We start from the raw sequence: 21,145 nt of genomic DNA on the forward strand, positions 1-21,145 counted from the left end.
TATTCACTTTAAAAATACAGCTTCACTTTATACTTTCAAGCAGTTTAATTAAGTAAGGCTGAAACAGTTGATATTGCTGTTTCCTAAGGTTTCACAAATCTTAGGGATATTCTTTCTCTATGGTTCTTATTGCATAAAGGAAAACTACTCTCTGGATTAATGTGGGAAGCGATGCACTTATGGCTGTGCAGCACAAAGATTAGACAAAATTCCATTTTGGTTATTTGGACGTTGCAGTAATGACACATTACTGAGGATCAGAGCACCAATCATAACCTTCCCTATCACTATTCCTGTATGAGGTTGGTCTGGAAGACACCCAGAACAGGGACACTTCTTGATCCTGGCCCACAAGGCACCAGGATGGGCTCCAGCAGGACACTAATGTAGAACCATAGAATCATTAAGGTTGGGAAAGGCCACTAAGACCATCGTGCCCAACAATCAACCCATTCCCACCATCCCATTTCAAACCCGGAATGAAGAACACTGCCTTGAGCACGTTGTTCAGGCCCTATAGAGAACAAAGTTTACAGAGGAAAGGAGAATGAAGCACAGTCAGGTGCTCACAGGAGACAGGGAATTAAGCAGGAGAAAGGTTGTGCTGAGGACATCTTATGCTAAGGCTGTGATGGTATAGGAAACAGAAGCATGTGTGATGGATGCCATGCTTTCAGAGGGGTAGGACATCAGCAAAAGGTATAGAACAGAATTTGGAGGTATAGTAAAACCAACTTCCAAACAAAATACCTTGTCTATTTAAGGCAATAGATCTTCCAGCCACGCGCTGTTTATAGTTTGTTGGTTTACAGAGTTTTACTTCCAATGTGTTTTACCCTCAGATGCTCCTTGTTAGCAAGGCCAACAGTGATAAGCATCAATCTTTTATTTTTAACTTTACCAATTACCCTTTGGAGGGTTTGAAGGCAATTCTGACATTCTTTTTCCAACTTCTGTTCTTGTTATTTTCATGGAGGGAGTTAACAATTTCACTCAATGCTGCAGTTACAGATCCCAGTCCTTTGATGGTATTTGGACACAGGACTATGGAAAAAAGGCAGTACCAGTAGGCATGGCTGCTGATTGTCTCCTCTGGTTGTAGCCAGAGCTGCCTGCACAATACTGCCTGGGGCTGCATGTGCTTTAAGCACTCTTTGCCTCAGTGGGGATGCACATCTTGCTGGCAGTCTCCTCCTCTTCACCAAACATAGCTCTGAAGGAAGCAAGCCCTCTGGTGAGCAGCCCCTTACCTTTCCACTCATGCAGTGCACAGCTGGGACTTGAGGAAGAGTATTTTCAGCATGCTGTCCTCAGCTTCATCCTGCTTTTGCGCTCTAGCAGAAGATACAGCCACCATTAATAAAACACAGCTCACGAACATATACAGACGTTTATCTTCCTTCAAGAGCTGTGTTTTATTGAATGATTGTATCTATACAAGTGGAATGAAAGCACAAACACTATAAATCCCTCGAAGAAGAATCTTCTAATGAAAATGGGTAAAAGGCAGTTTCAGGAAAGATAACTTGCAGAATTACGAGCCAGTAAACAAAAAAGAAAAGCAGGCTGAAATGTCAGGAATTCGTCTGCTTTCAGGTGCTGATACAGAAGCATAGAATCATTAAGGTCAGAAAAGAGCACTAAAATCATCCCCAACCTCCAACCCATCCCCACCACCTCTGGACACTCTCCAGGGCCCCTCTATCTTTTCTTTGTAGTGAAGGTCCCAGCATTGAGCATAGCACATGAGGTGCTGCCTCACCAATGCCAATGGAGAACATTCAGCAGCAGCCACAGTTAAGTTGGATGGCCAAAAGCACAAATAAATTGCACTATAGGACAAGTTCAAGAAGGCGACACATATTTACCTTATTTTCTCTAAGTCCTCCTTGCCTTTGGCTTCTCCTCTGCCAAGCAAGAGAAGAGCCAATTGCCTTTCCCTATCTGAGTTTGCTTCTATGCATTCCTTCTATTCAGTAACCTGATTTTTGAAGCATTTAGAGACACTTCATACCCCAAACACCCGCAGCCCCTGCCATGTTCAGCTAAATGCAAAGGACGAGGGGGACTTGCACACCCATGGAGCATCTCTCCTCTTCTCACTGCCAGAAACATCTCGCAGGAATGTTTCTTTTCCACAGCCTGGTGATAAATCTTAGCAGGTCAGGTAAGAGCCAGGAGGGCGCTTTGGTTTCATATCTTAAACTATGTCCTGCAGTTCTTCAGAGATGGAGTAAACAGACATAAAACAAGCACACTAAAATGCTGTAACGCCTATTCCAAAACACAAATCCCAGAGACAGAGGCTACCAAAGTCAAACAGCTGAGCATAGAACACTTGACACTTGTGTGAGAGGAACGCCTTGCTCTTGCAACCAAGAGCTGTAACCCTGCAAGGCCCAGCAGCAGAGCAGCATGGGACCGGCCTAAACACAGCCAGGGGGGTCAAGGAGCTGCTGAACACATCTCAGAAAGTAACCAAACGGTTAAGCACAGCTTTGTAGCTGATGCTTCATCTGGCATATTGCTTCTCCAGCCAGCAGAGATAGGGGCTGGCTGGGAAGATGGGGAGGAGACCCCCCACCCTGAGCAGGCTGCAAACTGCATAGATTCCAACTGGAAGCTGCTGTGCCACCCAAACCAGCATTTCACATGGAATGAAGTTACCATGGAAACAGTGTCCTATTTAGGTCATCCAGTCCCTCCCCAGGCCCTCGCTGCAGCTTGAGATCCTGCTCAGCCCAGCGTTAGAGCAGCTTGCGATGCTGCTCGAGGTGACTCACATCTGCAGCAGCTCCGTGCGCTGCACACAGTGCAGATGTGGCCTACAAAGGTACCCGAGGTAACTTCTTAAAGAACAATTAACTCACAGCTGAGCTATGCAACATCACTGCCATTAATGCTCCTTCTCAGCAATAATCTTGAAAATATGGAATCATAAAATTGTTTAGGTTGGAAAGACCACTAAGATCATTGGGCCTAACCATCAACCCATTCCTGCCATGCCCACATCCCTCAGTGCCACATCCCCACGGCTCTGGGACACCTCCATGGACGGTGACCCCACCACTCCTGTGCAGCTGTGCCACTGCATCACCGCTCTGTGGAGAAGGAATTGTTCTAACAGCCAACCTGAACCTCCCCTGGCACAACGTGAGGCCATTACCTCAGGCCCTATCAAGTATGTCATGTTGCATCTCTGCACATGGGTAGTGTGCACAGTGGGGGCTTGGATCTGGGTTGGACTTGGTGATCTTAGTGGTCTTCTCTACCTGAGGAATTTCCAGCTCAGGGTCAACAGCAAAACAATTCTTTGCCTGAAATGACCTCATCAAGTGCCTTCCAAACAAGGAAACACAGCAACCCCATAAAGCAACAAATAGAACAAAATCCTAATAAAATAATCAAATATTCCTATACACCAGGAGAGAAAGGAGGAAGAACAAGATTATTTCTATTTTTAAATGCTTGTGAAGAGCTCAGATGCTACAATGGCCATGACAGTGGTAAGGAAGCGGCTGGCAGCTGGCTCATCAAGGCAGCTATAAATTATGCATTACATCTCCAGACCTGTAGTTAATTTTCCAATGTGCATGTTCCAACTAGCCTGGACATTCTGTTCTTTTAAATATATGTATTGAATATATAGTGACATACGTCACGTTAGTATCAATTACTTGTTTATATAATATAGTTACATGTATTTTTATATGCATGTATACCCGAAGCCCTCCATGCTTTTTCTGGATATGCACTTTGCAAGGAGTGAAGCCATTCTCCATGCTCTGAGTAGGTGTCATTTGTCATTAGCCCAAAGCATCATCAAACCAACTGCTGGCTGGTGCTCATGAAGGATCCTCCGCAGCTGTCACGAACTCAGAGGCTGTTAAACATGACCTCCTCCACCTCCACAGCCCACCCAGTGCGTCCCTTACCTCAAACAACCTTGTCCTGCAAGCTCTTCTGTGACTTCCTTCAGCTTTGCTTCAGCATTAAGATGGTTGGCCAATCCAGGGCCCTGGGCTGCATTAGTAGTTCTTTTACAAAACGTGATGTATTTGAAAGGCTTTTAAAAGGAACATGGACCTCTATGAAGTCGTTCCTACAAAGTCACCTTGTGCAGCGTGCTTTCCAATGTGGTTTACAGCCGTGTTTAACCTGGCATGGGAAAAAACAACAGCCGGTTTTATCATAAAAGTCCCAGAATTTAAATGCAAAGCTTTCCTCTGCAACCTAATTGCTTTTTAGAGATGTGTCACAGCCCCATAAAAAAATCACTTATGCATCTGTTCTGACTGCCCAGCAGTAATTGAATCTTACTTAGCGTCCAGAACCCAACTGTGAAGTGCCACTTACTGAAACTGTAATTGGGACAGGGGCAGTTCTTCAACATTATTTGCACTGTTAGCAATCTTTTTTTCTGAGGATAGTCCTTCTGAAGACTCAATATCACCAAACTGCATCCTTGCTCGCAAAAAGAAAAACTGAAGTCAGAAAATGGCACTGCTGTGGAGAACGTGGTGGGGAAGGATAGGGACAGGCACTTGCTAAAGGGTGTCCTGTCCCAGTTAAACCCAAACATCATCAGCCCACAGAGGCAGCTGTGGGTGCATCTTGCTGTGGAAAGGGGACTGTTTTAATACATGCGGGGGAAGAATCTCCACATTGGGGTCAGTGCCCAGGAGCATTACAGGAGACAGATGCTCCAAAGGAAAATGAAGGACTGACAGCACTCATCAGGGAGAAGGCAGATGACATTATAGCCTCTACCAGAGCCCCCGTTTCTTGATGCATGCTGTAATTCAGCTCACCATCGCTTTCTGACACGTGTTACAGCAGTTCTGTCCTCGTTTTCTAAAGCGCAGCACAGGACACAGGATCCTGCTGAGGGACAGAGGGATCCTGTGGTAGAGAAAGAGAGCCAGAAGCTGGAATCCCAGTGCCGAGTGTGGGTAAAACACTAAGCAGTGCACCCACGTTTTTTCATGTCTGAGACACAGGAGGAGTCAGGAAGCTCGGGACAATGGGAAGCACTCACAAGACGATCTTTATATGTAACAGTAAGATTTCTGTACCTGATCTCCAAGGAAGATGTCAGTGAATTCTGTTTCTCCCTGGAGGCTGAGCAGAATGGGACGCAAAGGCAGAGTTCCCTGTGGCCAAGGACAGGCAGAACTGCAGCACTCAGCCCTGCCAGCTTTGCATTCCCCCACCACCTCAGAAGTAATTAAGTCGAGAGAGGTGTCACAGTCTGTTATAACAAGTCTTTCAGCCAGACACAGAGTTTACGTGAAGGGAAGAAAATCACAGAACAACTACTAACAAAGCCTGCAAGAAGTTCAGAGATGTACCCGATCACCCCTGTGTTGGCGCACAGTGTCAAACAAACACACGCTTTGAGAATGGCAGTGTTTGGCCGCTCTTATGTTACAAGATACACTTTGTTTAGCTTGCTATGGAATAAAAACCTCCTGTTTGATTTTTGGATGATACGCTTGCAATGTGGATGAGCAGGGAGAAGAATGTGGCCGACTGGAAATCTACTCACCCATATAGTCCTATCACTGCAACCACTGCAGATGTCTGGCACATCTCCCCAGGAAAAACCGCTGCAGGAAAGGAATTTCTTTAGCTGTTCTCATTAGACCCCCAGAACATACAAAATTCCCAATATTCCCAGCCTCTGTAAGAACAAAGACTGAAACTTGCACACAAACAGAAGTCTGCAGACAAAGCATCTCTGCTGCCGCCTGGTGCCCCAGCACACCCAGGCAGCCCCAGGAAGGCAAGGGCTGCACCTGGCTGCTGGGATCTGGCAGGGCCACAGCAGCTGCCTCCCACTGAAAGGATTAATAAACCCAAATGCTTGCAAAATTTAAGGCCAGAAGGCATAAGAAGCCATATAAATTAAGATAAATTTTAGATAAACTAGATTTTTATCTTGTACGTCAACATGATAAGACCTGTTGTTGTAAAGAAACAGCACTGCGTTACCATTCTCTTTTAGGAAGATCTAAGGAAAAAAACTGGTGCAAACATACAGCAGGCTTCAGCATCACGCCAGCACAGTTATCAAAGGAAACAAATACAACAACAACAAAAATCACACAAAATATTCAGGTTTCATTCAGGTTTAAGAGAATGCATCAACTTAGATGGCTGTTTAGAAAACACAGATTTCTATTTTTTAACTCAGAAGAGTGAAGATTAACAAATAACCCAAGGACAAAACCCCTCGATAAACAACTTGTGTGTTCTAATCAGCCAGCTCAGAAATTAACAAGATAAACAAACACGGGACAAAACAGGCATAGGCGGCCTTCTCAGATTAAGCAGAGGATTGTGCAGACAGGACTTGTCTTGCAGGCAATTCAGGTAGGCACCCACTCCAACAAATGACCCAAGAGAACTGAGAGAGCTTTCCTACAACTCTGTTCTCTTGCTACTCCCACGTTCATGGGCATACCCCCAGCAAATGCATTCTTCTACCCTCATTTTGAAGTATTTTATCCCCACCATCCCTTCCCTTGCTTAGTGTATTCAGCCCACTGTTAACCAGCCACATCAGCCACTGCCTCCTCCACTCCTCACTAGAATGGTCAGCCTGCAGGTAAACATGCTCTTCCTTTCCTCTCCCTTGTGCTCCTGACCACCACACAGAGCCATGCAGTCCTGCATGACTTTTCTGGGTCTCTCCTGGCAGGAGCTACAGTGGAACAAGAGCATTTTATTCATTACAGTGAAAAAAGGTGAGAGGAAAAAGAAAAGCCTCCCTAAGAGTGCATGAATATGAAAACTTCCCCTTAATTTTATTTTTTTTTTTACCCTGGAAAGTACAAAAAGAAGAACGAGAAACCAATTTACACTTCTACTTTATTTCCTGATTTGCTATAAAATATAGTGCCGATGTATTTAAGTATTAAAATACAAACTGCGTGGTAGCAATTTCTATAGGTTTGTCTTTCATGGGTTTGTTTCAGTGTGTTCAGCTTCTATTCTTCCCCACCCCAACCAGATTTCTGGGATGAATGCTTACTTTGGTTGGAAGTTGAACAGGTTGCAGTCTTTTGTTTTCAACTATCCTCATAACCAATATATATTTTACAGAATTACTGGAAAAATATCAATCAGGAATGGCTGAAGATGTGTTTCTTATTGAAGAAAGCAGACTTGCTGTCTTGGCATATTAATCTCCCTAAGCAATACTGTGAAGCTTTCCAGAAGCCTTACAACAGTTGATCTTGCCCTTAAAAACAACAGCTGCCATCCACTTCTCACAGTTCTCAGACCACTGGTGTGGACAGCAGGGCTTGCTCCGTGATGTTTCCTTTCAGGAGATGAAAAATCAAGAGACTATTAAAGAGAATCACCTCCAACGTGGTGCTGTTTCTCAAACCAAAGATGTCTTAAGTCAAAAATAGCAAAACCCTTGAAGAATGTTTATTTGTCACCACTGAAAATAGCGTACAACACCCAAGAAAAGCAGCAGGGGAAGGCAACACCTTAAGACTGGCTTTCATCAATGTCTTTGTCTGGATCCATTTCTGCAGCTTCACTCTCCTGTTGTTGTTTCTTCCAGAGTTTAGCCATAGCAAGTAGTTTGAGATTAGGCTGATTGGCAGTATCTTCTGGGAAAATATAATCATAATATTCCTCCCAGCCAGCATCAGACTACATGGGAAAAAAAGAAAACACCACAAAGCAGGTTTAATTTGCATGTCAATGTTAGGTATTAGCTGGTTTTTCTAATAAGCATAAAAATGAGATAAAATTAAAATCACTGTTTGTTAGAACATCCATAGCAGCTAAAACCAACAAGCTGAATGGATGCAATACAGTAATAATAGTTTAAACTGAAACTACCTCGAGCATCGGTATTCCACTCTGAATTAACTGCCCACTTAGCCTGCAAAAGGGAAAGGAACCCAACGGGATGTATCTTATGCTAATGCCTTTCTTCAATTAGAGCAGCAATATCAGTACAAAGTTACAGCACCCATCACAGCTGATTCTGAGATCCAGATTCCAGAGAAGAGCAACCAAGGTTTCAGAAAGATTACTTGTGTATTTTTTCCTTCTTACCCCATCTTCAGCCTGCAGCTTTCTCCTCTTCTTTATTTTTTCAGGCATCAGTTTTTCTATCCTCTCTTTAGTGCTATCAGTTCCAAACTCCTCTTCAAAGGTCTTCCAGGATTCCAGAAGCATGACTCTCTCCTCTTTCTCCTCACAGTTTCTCATTGCCTTATTAGCCTCTTCATAAATCTGCCGGCATTTTGACAAACTTTCCTCTTTTCCAGCAGATAGCTCAAACTGTGCAAAGCTAATCCATACCTATGTTGGAAATAATAAAAAACAAGCTGAAACTTCCATCCTGAATAGGTAAGTGACAAAGGAAACAAAGCAGCTGAAAAAAGAACACCACCCAAAGAATCCAAAAGCATGCTTTTATAAGTAAATTCATGCCTGCTTCAAGTATGTGAGATCTGCCTTATTTTGAGGGGAAAGAATATTCCTGTTAGCAACCTCAAAAAATTCCTACTACTTGTTTTGGGTTATGACAGATCTGAGTTTACTCAAATTACACTGGGAAAATGGTCACTATGAGTATTCCTTTGTAATGTTGTAGCAAATAAAATTCCAAAGCTGTTCAGCAAGGGGGCTGCCTTGCAAAGCTTCTACAAAGCTTTCTTTCTTAAATATGATATACCTGTTGTATATGTCTGCGTTGCTAAAAGGTCAAAGACATTGGGACTGAACTTAGGTTTTCAGTCAATTTCAAAGAGCCAGGCAATCAAAGCAGTCAAATCTTTCCACTCACAAGGGATACAGTTCAAGCCCTGTTCTGGGTACCCATCCATACCTTGACATGCTGTGTCCGCTGAAGTAATCTGCGGTAAAGGTTTCTTGTTTTCTCATACTCTTCTTGCTCTATTTCAAAGTCAATGTAGGATTTCCAAAGAACCTGTAAAACAGAAGTCCCTCCATACATTCACAGCCTCTAACAGCTCTATATTTAGCACTGTGGTAGCACCAAAGAAGCTCTTTAACAGAGGAGCACAGATAAACATGAGCTTTGTAAAAATGAACTTCAGATATCTGAGTATGAATTGATTAAAGCCACATGAAATCTTGTCCACATAATCAATTTAGCTTTCACTTGGAAGCGTGCATCTCCTGTCACATTTTATCATGGGTTTTATAGTCCTGCTAAGAAACAGATGCTAAATTAATGAGACAGATTAGGCCACTATTGTAAGCAGATCAGTTCGGGCTGTTAGATGATTTACATTTTAATTGGCCAAACAACATAATAAATAACTTCAAATTACATTAAGATGTGAAATGCATCTTCCCCCCTTACCTCTGGCATGTCTAGTCGAGGTTGGCTAATAGCCAATTCATATATTGCACGGGCCCTATCGATATCACCAAGAATGGTCTCTAGCTCAGCAAATTTAATCCACGACGTGCAGTTTTCTGGTGCAAACTCCAGGAATTTTTCATACAGCTTTCGACAACGATCAAATTCTCGCAGTTGTAACTCCAGTTCAATATAACCTTTAAAAAGTTTGTTTTTTGGACATTTACCTATGGATGTTCCCTGTTAAGAAACAAGAAAGCCAAAAACTAATTAAAGATCTTGCAAAAGAAACAAAAACCAACACTATTTCTAAATAACTTTTTGTTGTTCAATATTTGAACTAAAATGCATTTTTGAGTAGAGTTTGGACTAGTATGAAATCCAATCAATGTCTTCCAATGAGGGGAGCATCCATAAAACATCAGTGAGAACTCTGATGTAGAAAACTTACTAATTTCTAAGCAAATTCTGATTTTTAATTTAGAAAGCTTTCAAAGCAATAGCTAAGACCAGGCAAATCTGTGGTAGAGAATGACAGAATGATTTCAATTTGAAGAGATCTCAAGGTAACTTAGCTTTCCTTCTCTGTGTGGTGGCATCATACTGCCTAGATACCCTTATGTCAGGGCAGAAGCAAGACTTATTGCCAAACAGGTGGTTCAGAGTAAACTTACTGCAAAAGCAAGGGTGACTGATCATCAAATCTAGGCTCAATTCTTAGAAAGACTATGGCCACATCTACAAAATCCACTCTAAAAAATAATGAGCGCACTACAAACATCTACCAAATTAAACAACAATAGAGAAAAGACCAGCAAAAGAGAAGTCTAAAATAAACTGTAGGAACTATTATAACAGAGACCAAAGTAGCCTTTCTAGAATGGAAGGAGGGTATTCAAATCAAGCTAGAACTACAGCATGTTTCATGACAGATGGTTGCCTTCTCCTACAGGGAGATTTTAAGTCTCATTTAATCCCTCTGCTTTACTTTTTTCCTGGGCAAGGGCAGGAGTCCGGCCCAACAAATACAGCTTTACTAGCATGCTGGAGGATAACCAAAGTCCACTGTTGTCATTCAACTTACTCAGAGTAACTGAACTGAAGGGAAAACAGTCTTTTCCATTTCATATTTTTTTGCTGCCAAAACATATCCCATCATTCACTGACATGGTAGGGAAATTTGCACAGAAGCTCTTGCACCTGCACAAAGCCCCCATGATTGCTTCTATCTACAACCAAGTAGCTGGGATTCAAATGTTATCATGAAAGTCTGAATGTCTGAGAATCAAAAATGCCTGTTTATTTAGATTTTTTTTTTTAAAGCAACTGCTAATACAGGTATTGTTTAAACAAAGTAGCAGCAGTTAAAGCTCTCTAAGCTTTTATGTACTCCTGAAAGCTGATTTGTACTCCTGTATTCAGATACATCTTTTGCCAGCAGAAACAGGAAAGCTGCATCCATCTCAGACTGCGGCTAACTCATCATATCAAGCTATACTACTTTAATCATACATGACAGTAAATTCTGGTCCCTGCAGATCTCTAGGAAGCTTTATTTAAGTGGATTAAAACCAGCAATTTACAAAGGACAATTTTTAAGATCTTCTCATGCCATTCCCTAGTTACTATTAGTTAAGGAAATCAATTAGAGAATTAACCAAAGCTTACCAAAGCTCTTCTAGCAAGTGGAAGATTTTTCTGTCTTATTTCAAACTGTGCGTACAGCAGCCATATTTTGGCAAATGTAAACTGAAAGAAAAAGAACAACGTGATGCATGGGTTGGGAGCTCAGTAAATAATTCTGCATGTGTTCTTCACAAGACATCACTATCTTCATACGGACTCACACTACCAATACTGTATATCTTACAGTTTACAACATAAGAGTTTATATGTACCTTCTTGTGTGGAAGGAGCTCAATGCACGCCTGATAAACTTGTCTGGTTCGCTCTGGATCCTGAAAGAACAAACAAAATTAAACAAAAATTTCAATTCTTCATTCACTGTTCAGATCACATTATGGTAATTACACCATTTTGAATCACACAATGATTGTCAAACTGTAGAACTGTATTTTTTTAAGTACAGGAATTTAGAATAATGTATACTTAAAAAAAAACAGGTATTTATCTACACATGTGTATGCACAATTCAAAGATGGTAAATTCTGAGTGTCATTAAGGGCCTTCTCTTTAAAGGAAAAGTCTCATTAGGAATAAGCCGATAAAGCCATCAATGTTGTAAGTTAGGGGGAAAAATATAGATATTTTTCCTTCTATGGGACACTGAACAGCTATACTGAACTATGACTTTATGAAATCAAATGTAGCTATGTGACATGACTGGTAACACACTAGACAAAGCCTCAAAAGGGAACTGTACCAAGAACTCGACTGCTTCACAGAACAACTTTACTAATAGTTTTGTTCTGCTGTTTGTAATACTGCTGTATTTGTAATACCTTGCTACCTAACTGATAAAAAAACCAGAAGAAATACCTGTACTATTTATATACCATTTGTACCACTATTGGCACAAGTTCAAGCAACAGTCTGAAAAAGGAAATTCAGATAGGGCTAGAAAGAGCTGTTTTTGCTTTTATCAGTCAGTTTCTACATGAATTGGGGCAAAACGAATGCTCTTCTCTTCATACAAGGAGAGTGTTATTTCACACAAATAAAGGTGTATGTATAGGGGGCAAATGCTTAAACAGCAAACCCTGAAGCTAATGACAAAACAAACCAGACTGTTGTTGCTCTCAGTTCTCTGCAGGTACCTGTAGCTACTTTGTGTAAGAAAAGTACTTCAGAAAGAAAAAGAAAAAAAACTGAGTTCTTACTACTTGCCTTTGCCTCCAGCTCTTCATATAACGCATAGTTAATCCAAAGATAGATGTATCTCTTCCAGTATCTCTTCTCTTGAATTGGGGGAACGTTAGCAATGGCTCTTTCATATACTTCTCGGACAGTCTCCGCATCAGCATCGCTTTCAACTAACCTCAAGTAGTCAAACCATGCATCATAATTATGCGGATTTGCCTTCCAGAAAGTTAGGAGCAGAGAAATGGGGAAGAAATTTAATTAACTGCAAATAACAAAACTTTTTCCATTACTTAGTTCTTATTCCGAATTTCCCCTTTAAAACAAGTCATTGAAACACCAGCAAAAACTGTCTCAAGTATGACTAAGCTAGAGCTTTGGAAGGGAGGTGGAGGAAGGAGATAAAGAAAGAGTCTTTATCTCCACGATGAGCCCAGTGAATATTTATAATACATACCTTCACTTCTTCTTCATACTGGAATCTTCTCTTGCTGACAATGATGTCTTCAATACCCCGTCTATCTCCAAACTTCTTCTCAAAGATGGTATAATTTTTGAAGAGATTCTGGGCATCCTGTTTTGGAATTCTATCCAAGGCATACTTGTAGATCACCCTTACTCTTTCAAACTGAAAACATTAAATATCATTTGAATTATATTTGGAATTCAACTACTCTCTTACCCCATAATGTCCATTTTAGTATCTCAAATGATCCTTTAACAACATTTAGTGTATATTATCTTTTTAGGACAGGACTAACACAGATCTCCCTGGAGGGTAACACTGAAAAGAAGAAAGATCTGTTAATACCAAAACCTACTATCACTTACTCATTTATAGGTTTGGAATAATTAAAGTATTTTTAAGAGTCTGCAGTTTGGGGTTCACAGAATGTTTTGAATTGCTTACTTGCAAAATCATGGATAATAGAGCTTTTATTTTGCATTATGCACACAGTTGATCTACAGTCTCATACTAGAGGACACATATGAGATCGAATGGGATTATTCTGAAGCTGGGAATATTTGGCACTTATTTTGCTTAGAAAATATTTTCTCAAAGTCACCAAAAGCCAAATATAAGCTAAGAAAAAGATTGATTCCTTAACTCAGACTACGTAAGACCACAAAGCTGCTGGAAAACACAAGCACTGAAGTGAATGTTAAGGGACCTTGAGTCTGATACTCAGAAAGAAATCTTGTGGTTAGCATCAGTCTGATGTAAGACAGCCTTACTTCTTTCTGGTTCTCTTCAAACTTCGCAAAAGCCACATACAAGTGCTCATCCATATGCTCTTCTCCAAAGAACTCCACTGCCCTTTCATATACTTTCCTTGCGTGAGCAAAGTAACAGTGCTTCTCTTCAAAGCGGGCATACTTGATCCAGTTTTTCACATCAGGATGGACAATAACGAGTAGAGCTACGTTAAAGAAACAGCAGCAGTTGAATTGAATCTCTCAAATGGCATCCTTCCCAGTGAGCACAGGTGAAACAACTCCTAAGAATGACATATGCAAGTAACACAACTGGGAAGAAGACATTAAGCAGCTCTGATCACGCAAAGGTATCATGCTGAGTACTGTAAACCTGAATTTTAATAAAGGGAATAAAAGTCAGGCAAGAGGCAGGGAGAAGGCTAGAAAGGAGAAAACTGGAACAAATCATGCCTACAAAATAATTTAGAGGCATGGGTGCTGTTAAATGTTCCCTGTTGTAGCAGGATTTGTACATTTAACTAAATTTGGAGACATCTTATTAAACGTGTGTTTAAGACCCACCACTGACTCTCAGTATGGTGGCTTACTCCCAGCACATCACAGTAAAAAGGAGGCGGTGTAGAATAGAGAGACAAAATGAAAGAGTTCATGCCTAAATTTGGATAGGAGACACAATGCACTAAAAAGGATATATCTTTCATAAATGGTACGTGCCCTATCCACTTCCTTGTATCTCAGCTCGAAGTTAATGTAGGAATGCCAAGCTTGCTCCTCCGGTTGCCATTCCATCCAGCGTTCAAACACCTGACGTGATCCTGCAACATTCCCCAGCATTTCTTCCATGTAAGTGTACTTGTACCTTAGGAAACAAGATCTAGTGTTTACAATCATACAAATTACAAGGATTTTTCAAGTGTTTATTAAGAGCATCACTGGCACTTCTACCACCTGTTCCCCACTTGCTACATACTGTTGTGACTGGCAACAAGCACATACACAAACATCCTTCTCTTTAATAGCCTTACCACTCCAAAACTACATGACCTTTCAAAAATTCAGCTTATACATCCTTGGGGATCAGCCTAAAGAACTGTAGAAAGAGAATACAATACACTTTTGCATTATATAGAGATATAAAAGTGATCCGTACTCTCTGAGGTAAAAGCAATGCTCCATTCTCTGTAGACATACCAGAATTGGTTCACCCTGGGCAGGGTGGTAATAGCTCGATCCCAAATGTTTCGGGCGTGATTAACCTGGCGGTTCTTCATTTCCATTTCTGCATATTTCAGCCAAAGGGTGACATTTCTGTAGTCCACATCTAAAGCACGCTCGTAAATGGAACGGGCTCTGGAAAGCAAAGAGAAGCTGTGTTTATAATGTGCCTCCAAAACACTGACAGTGTTTGTCAGACTGGGTCGTAAAAGGTTTACAAGAGTTCTACAGCTATAACACGATTACCTCTGTATTTCTTTTAAGCTTTCTTCCCATTGTGCGTACTTTATCCAGTTACTGATAACAGTTCTGTTTTTTCTTATGTTATCTTCAAAAGTCTGAGGAGAAAGTTATATCTGTAAGTTAAAACATCCTTGGTGCTGACTAATCTTTTCATAAATGATTTATGGATTATTATTATTATTAGAATAATTATGTGTTACATGTGGTAGCAACAATGACCATTCAATACAACACTTAGAGCAGCTAGAAATGTTGGTTGTCACACAGATAAGGACTACATTCGAGTTCCTGCAAGTGGATACCTGGAATGGTGATGGGATAATAACCAACTATACTAAAGCTACCTGTTTATTATTTGTTCCATCCTGATCAGCTGTTTCAATAGCAATAGCTGGAACCCAATCATTGCACAATCCTGAATATATCTGGATGCACCAGTGTATGTGCAACACTGTATCACTTTCCTTAAGGCAAGACACCTTATGTTTATTCCCTGGATTTAATATTATGGCTTCAAATCTCCCAGGCAACTTTCATAGTTCGGTGCAATGGTGACAGTATCCCCAGTGTTGAGTTTGGCTACTGTCAGGATCAATGCTATCAATACATAAATCACAGTCAAACATGGTTTAACACAGTTAACACGCAGTGGCTCGTAACTGCCATCCATAATTCTAATAATTCATAATTCTAATTCTAGTCGAAAACATTTCAACTTCACTGCTAAGAATACACTTGCTTTACTTTCTTTTCATCCAGGACAGAAATCATTGAAGAAAAATGCATGTAATTACCTATGCTACGCTCCAAACACAGAATGCAGAGATGTGATATCATGTATATTGCCAAATCCTATTAAACAACACTTTTTTATAAGTTACTTTTTGAATGAAAATAACACATTTTCTATGAAGAGAGTTGTTTTAAGAATTATTAACCTAAAAACTGAACAAGTAATAACACAAAGAACACCTTGTTTACATTAGAAAATATTGAATTTTAGCACTTTATAGAAATGTAAAACTTGTTATTTTTCCCCCTTTACCTTCCTTTTCCTTAGCTTATAGTCATTTAGCTCTTCAACATCTGTGATCTTCTGCTGAGGAGGTGGTGGAAGAAGTTCAAGTTCTCTCTCCTTTGCTTCTCTTAAAAGCTGCTCTGCTGTGATCTGAACTTCTGCGGGCGCTTTGTTTTTCACCTGTAAATCAATGGCACTTAGTTTGTTATTCCTTCCCAACGCAAAACTAAAAAACCCCATGAAGAAGAGTCTGGTCCAGGGCCTTCTGCTCAAGAATGACTTGGAGGCCTCTGAGAGAAAGGATGGGCAACACTGCCACTGCCCAGCAGATGGGGAGCAGGGAGCTCACTAAGAATCATAGAATCATTAAGGTTGGAAGAGAGACCCCACCACTCCTGTGCAGCTGTGCCACTGCATCACCGCTCTATGGAGAAGGAATTGTTCTAACAGCCAACCTGAACCTCCCCTGGCACAACGTGAGGCCATCCCCTCTCGTCCCATGGCTGTTCCCTGGGGGCAGAGGCCGACCCCACCTCACACAGCCTCCTGTCAGGTGGCTGCACAGAGCCATGATGTCTCCCTTGATCCTCCTCTCCCCCACACTGCACAGCCCGGTTCCCTCAGCCGCTCCCCATCACACTCGTGCTCCAGGCCCCTCACAGCTCCGCTGCCCTTCTCTGGACACGCTCCAGGCCCTCAGTGGGAACTTTCCGGCCCACCAGGCCGCTCCAGGACCCGAAGCCGCCCAGAGAAGCGCATCCAGCCGCTCCCACCACCCTCTCCCCACCAACCCCACACAACCCCGCCTCACCCAGACATCGACCACCACACACCTTGGCCACTTTGGGGATGCGCTGCTTTCCGGCCGCCGTAGACGCCATCTTGCCGTCTCTCCGCTACAGCTCCGCCCCTCAACCTTTCACCTCACGTAGCGCCGTGGTTGCCGCAGTAACGGTGGTGCGTCCCGGTAGAGGCGGTGCGGAGCTTGGGGCAGCTCAGCGCCGCGTATGGTCGCTCCGCGTTACCGGGTAGCGGAGCGGTGAGTGCCCGGTGCGGCCTGCAGCCCCTCAGGCCCCTCGCATCCCTTCGGCCGCCGCGCTTTCCTCTTAGCCCGTGAATGGCGCCCCCTTGCGGCTCGGAGGTCAGGGCGGGAGGCGCGGCGCTGAGGGACACGGACGGGGCGCTGTGGGGACGGGCTGCCGGTTGGAGCCGTTATCCATCCTTAATGATTCTGCCATTCTGTGACCAGCAATGTTTCCCTTCTTTTATTAGTCGCAGTTCCCGACATGACGACGATCACCTCGTTGAGTGGACGTAAAGAGGTGGTCCGCACCAGAAGGACGGAGGCAAACGATGCTCCTGGTGTTGTTGGCCTCTTCACCCATCTTACAGAAGACATCTATGGCAGGATTGATGTAGAATACCTTTTGTAAGTAATAGCAGTGCTTTTGGTCTTGCTGTTCTTGCAGGGAACTTCAAGGAATTCCTTTCTGTTTAAGATGCCAGAAAACATTATAAGCTTTAACGTACAGTGGAGAAGATTTGGCTTCACACAACTTCATCTTTATTAAAGTTAGGATGGAACATTCTTGGCTGATATCAGGTGAAAACAGGAGGATCCTGCACCAGCTGTCAGCACCTGGCTCCATCTAATGGATTCCTTTTTGTCCACTGCAGAGTGCTGCAATTAGAGAGGCATGGATTAGGGGGGTTTAATCGCCGTATGGTCTCAGTTGTTCCACTTTCTTTTCTTGTGTATGTCTAAATCTTTGTCTTTTTTTTTTCCTTAATGGAAGGGAACCTTTCCTACCTGCCAGCTGCCAATAGGTGGATGGAAGATATTATGTATCTTGTCTCCGAGATGCTCCCATGGCAAATCCTTCAGAGAAGTGGCTGATGGCAGAAGCCTTCTGTTATTGGAGTTAATGCAGAAAGTGTTGGTCATTTCATCTTTCTGTGATGAATGACAGATAGAGACAAACTGTGTGAAATACCACTAGGCCACATAGGCTTTTTCCACTTGTCCAAATACCTCAGATACCAACTATCTGGGGAAAAACAGATGTGTGAAGAGAAATATGAAGAAGACGAAACACATACTGAATATGTAGTCATTCAGGATTTGAAAAACCCATATGAGCTATTATCATAACAGAATCAAATAAATAATTGTTTGGAATTGAAATAGTAATGTCAAGGTAGGATGTAGGTAATGAAGTTTGATTGAGCCCTGACCCTTGGAGCACTTTTATTAGGATGGTGACATTCTAACAAGCTGAGTTATAATCCATGGTGATATAATCATCGTAGGTGAGTCTATGCACATGTAGGGTTTGAGTCTGGAAAGCTTGAAAATAGGGAGAGAAATAGAGATGGCTGAAGCTCTTCAGTAATATTCCTAGTGACCTTTCCTTTTTCCATTCCCAAACTATAATTTATTTGGGAGGAAAGCAGATGAAAATCGGAAGGAGAAAATAATAGAAAACTGCTTTATAAAGAGTTCCCTTCTTCTGCAAAAAATGCCAGTGATGTGAAGGCACAGATCACAAATATTTGTAAACACTTTGTAGAAATACTGAAGGATTTTGTTAATTGCAGGTATATATCAAGAGCTGAGACATGCAAGAGGGTTGTCTGTGTAAATCTTCCATGTGCTTACTTCAAGTTCTGCAAAATTACATTGTTTTTACAGAGAAAAGTCAACTTTTGCTCTGACACTCTGCAATGAGAAGGATGAGGCTATAGCCCATGGCATCTTTCTTGACTATCCAAATTGGAATATCACTGATCAGTCCGACTGGGAATCATTCTTAAATAAAAACTATGTTGACAACAAATGCACTGTAAGTAAATTGTATCATTTTAGTTGATTTTTATTTTTATTTTTTTCCAGTTAAAGCTCATGTATAGAAAATACACATAGGCATCTGAAATCTCTTGCTGATGGAGTTGATGCATTCAGGCTGAGGAAGATGATGGTTAGGTTCCTTAGTAAACCATCAGAAGTTCACAAGTACCTGTGCTTTTGCCACTGTAGTGACATAACTGTCATCCTGGCACAGACCATTAGAGAATGCAAGTTCATTGCCAGACTAAGCAAAACATCCCTAATGGACTGAACAGCCAATGGGAACAGCATGAGCTATTGCTACTGTTACCATTTTTCATTCAAAAACCAGCCCAGCTCTGGTGCTGTCGAGTAGAGCATTTATGCAGGAGGTGGAGGCCTTGCTGTGGTGTCTCTTTCCTTGTAAGGGAACTGAATTTCTTACTTTTTGGGTTGAAGTTTTGTTGTTTTACAAGATCAAATCCAAATTGAATGGATCCAGAGCATATAAGGGATGGTGAGTGCACCACCTATTGAAGGATGGTTAATTACAATGAGTACAGGCCCATGCTGACACGAGAGACTTGACTGTGGAGTGACCTTGTTTAGTGTTGGTGTGGAGATGGCTGCGCTGTTCTATGTGTTGCAAGTTTTCACACAGGCTCCTCAGTCAAGTTTGTGAATTACCCTCAGTGCAACTAGTAATAGGCAGTTAGAAGTTCTGCCTTTGAATGCTGTCCATCATTCAGTCCACCTGGGAATTGGATCATTCTGTGATTGCTGAGAAAAGGTAGAAAATGTTGGCTATAAACATTCAAGAGGTAGCAGCCAGTATTGGCAGTGCTGAAATCATCTCTAGACAGTTTGTCAGTTTTCCATTGTTGTTCTGGGCATTATTAAGCAATGCCTTGCAGAAAAACTGACAAATAGAGTGATTATATTTAAAACTGCTGCTTTTGCTCTTAAAAGAAACAATTATTACAGCTTATGTAGGAGTAAAGGGGAAAAGAAAAAACCCAACCAATTTTCTTGTAATCTGTTTTCTTTGTCACTTGAACAGTACTTTGTGTACAGGCATATTGCAGACACAACCACTTCATTCACTGCACAGCTGCCCCTGTTGTGTTGCGCTGCGCTGCTGGCTCTGCACTCCCTTCCTCGGGCTGCCTACTTGACAGTATCTCTTGTAGGAGAGCTGCAGCTGGCTGCAGAATGCAGAGGTGTACAATGGGAAAAGGAAACCAAAAAAAAAAAAAGCAGCTTTGGCATGTTAGCAGTTACTGCTTAGGAACAGAAGTGGAAGATGCTCCAGAATACTGATGATGAGCAGAATAACCCTTGTTTTTCTCGAATTCAGTGGATATTTTATGCTTCAGCACTGGCAAAACAATTGTATGTGTTCTGATGAGATTCCCTTTCTGCAATGTGTTTTGCAGGCTAACTGGCAAATAGGAAAAAAGGCATCTTTTAAGCCAGTTGTGTTTCTGCCTGGATATCCAAATGTGTCTAACAATGCACTCCAAAGGTTTTGTAATTCTCCCACATCCTTTAAGGGAAAAACAATTTTAGTTGTGAGGTCTTTCTTTTCTTTCTTTAAACCTGGAAATAAACCAAAGAATGTCTTTATTGAGTAAACATTAAGATCTAGTTGTTGATTGTTGTGGTTAATGTAAAATGTTATTAGTTCACACACAAAAAAGCTATATGTTTTTAATAGGATGTATCTAAAGACATACTCTAACAGTAAGACTGAGCATGAATCAGGTTTTGCATAAGCAAAAATCATGATATTAAAATGATCCTTTGCTTGTAGAGCACATGCTTTGAAGGCAATGAATTTACTCATAGGTGCATTTTGAGGGCAGATCAGAGATATTGGAAATGTCCATATTAACACCTGGGTAGACAATAAATATGAAATGCATGGTGTTTAGTTTCTCATTCTTCGCATTGTAGCCTTTGAACACTCTGTTCATGCATCTTTTTGTGGCAAAAGGGGAATATGCGGCTGGATGTTCCCAAGAAATGGTCAGGTGAGTTGATATATAACTTTCTGTACTGAAGCCTGTGCAGTCTGCTCCCATCGTTTGCTGTCAGTATTGCAGTTGCCAGACAGATTGAATTTCTTTCTTTCTTTCCTAAATTTCCACTCTGAACTTCCATGACTGAGCATGAAGCTTCAAAAGCTACGGATGTTTCTGGAGTATGGTTCCCACATTCCCAGATCATCTCTAACTCATTTGCTAGCTACAGATTACACAATAAATTTATAAACTATTTGGTTCAAACAGCACAATATGTAATGTGTTAGCTCAGTGCTCGGTCATTGCTTAGGTTATTCGATATAGCTTAGAACCTACTTACATAAATGGAGTGCATTGCATTTGGTGCTGCTGCTGTGGAATTGTTGTGTCAAGGCAGCTCATCCTGGTGCCATCTCAGA

At 41.6% G+C, this 21,145-nt stretch overlaps 2 protein-coding genes and 1 long non-coding RNA gene across 9 annotated transcripts in view; 1 reads left to right on the top strand and 2 right to left on the bottom strand.

The window, feature by feature from the left end:
* Positions 1 to 4,050: 4,050 nt before the first annotated feature.
* On the bottom strand, positions 4,051 to 5,210 carry LOC146761235 (uncharacterized). The gene is made up of 3 exons (XR_014944357.1): positions 5,076 to 5,210; positions 4,812 to 4,902; positions 4,051 to 4,158 (listed from the first exon to the last, which is right to left on the bottom strand). It is a non-coding gene; the product is annotated as an uncharacterized LOC146761235 (long non-coding RNA).
* A 1,645-nt stretch (positions 5,211 to 6,855) lies between these two features.
* On the bottom strand, positions 6,856 to 16,773 carry CRNKL1 (crooked neck pre-mRNA splicing factor 1). The gene is made up of 14 exons (XM_015856654.2): positions 16,709 to 16,773; positions 15,903 to 16,055; positions 14,861 to 14,952; positions 14,591 to 14,749; positions 14,092 to 14,258; positions 13,418 to 13,596; positions 12,639 to 12,809; positions 12,209 to 12,400; positions 11,260 to 11,319; positions 11,030 to 11,110; positions 9,362 to 9,601; positions 8,861 to 8,962; positions 8,083 to 8,331; positions 6,856 to 7,671 (listed from the first exon to the last, which is right to left on the bottom strand). Exons 1-14 carry the CDS (start codon positions 16,754 to 16,756, stop codon positions 7,504 to 7,506), a joined length of 2,061 nt encoding a protein of 686 aa, XP_015712140.1. The 5' UTR covers positions 16,757 to 16,773; the 3' UTR covers positions 6,856 to 7,503.
* Positions 16,774 to 16,844: 71 nt separating this feature from the next.
* The window catches only part of CFAP61 (cilia and flagella associated protein 61), an 82,426-nt gene continuing 78,125 nt past the window's right edge, over positions 16,845 to 21,145 (top strand). For 6 of the 7 annotated variants that reach the window (XR_014944355.1, XM_032443825.2, XM_015856627.3 and 3 more), the window contains exons 1-4: positions 16,845 to 16,914; positions 17,148 to 17,304; positions 18,568 to 18,718; positions 20,659 to 20,735. Coding sequence is in view for 6 of the 7 variants with exons in the window: in XM_032443825.2 (XP_032299716.2) it covers positions 17,162 to 17,304; positions 18,568 to 18,718; positions 20,659 to 20,735 (371 nt within the window). In the remaining variant the exon portion in view is untranslated. Of the gene's footprint in view, positions 17,017 to 17,147; positions 17,305 to 18,567; positions 18,719 to 20,658; positions 20,736 to 21,145 lie in introns of all 7 variants that reach the window. The other variant, XM_085542465.1, reaches the window with a different exon arrangement.

Source organism: Coturnix japonica, chromosome 3, assembly GCF_054131305.1.
Source record: "Coturnix japonica strain WE chromosome 3, WE-NBRP24, whole genome shotgun sequence".
NCBI lineage: Eukaryota > Metazoa > Chordata > Aves > Galliformes > Phasianidae > Coturnix > Coturnix japonica.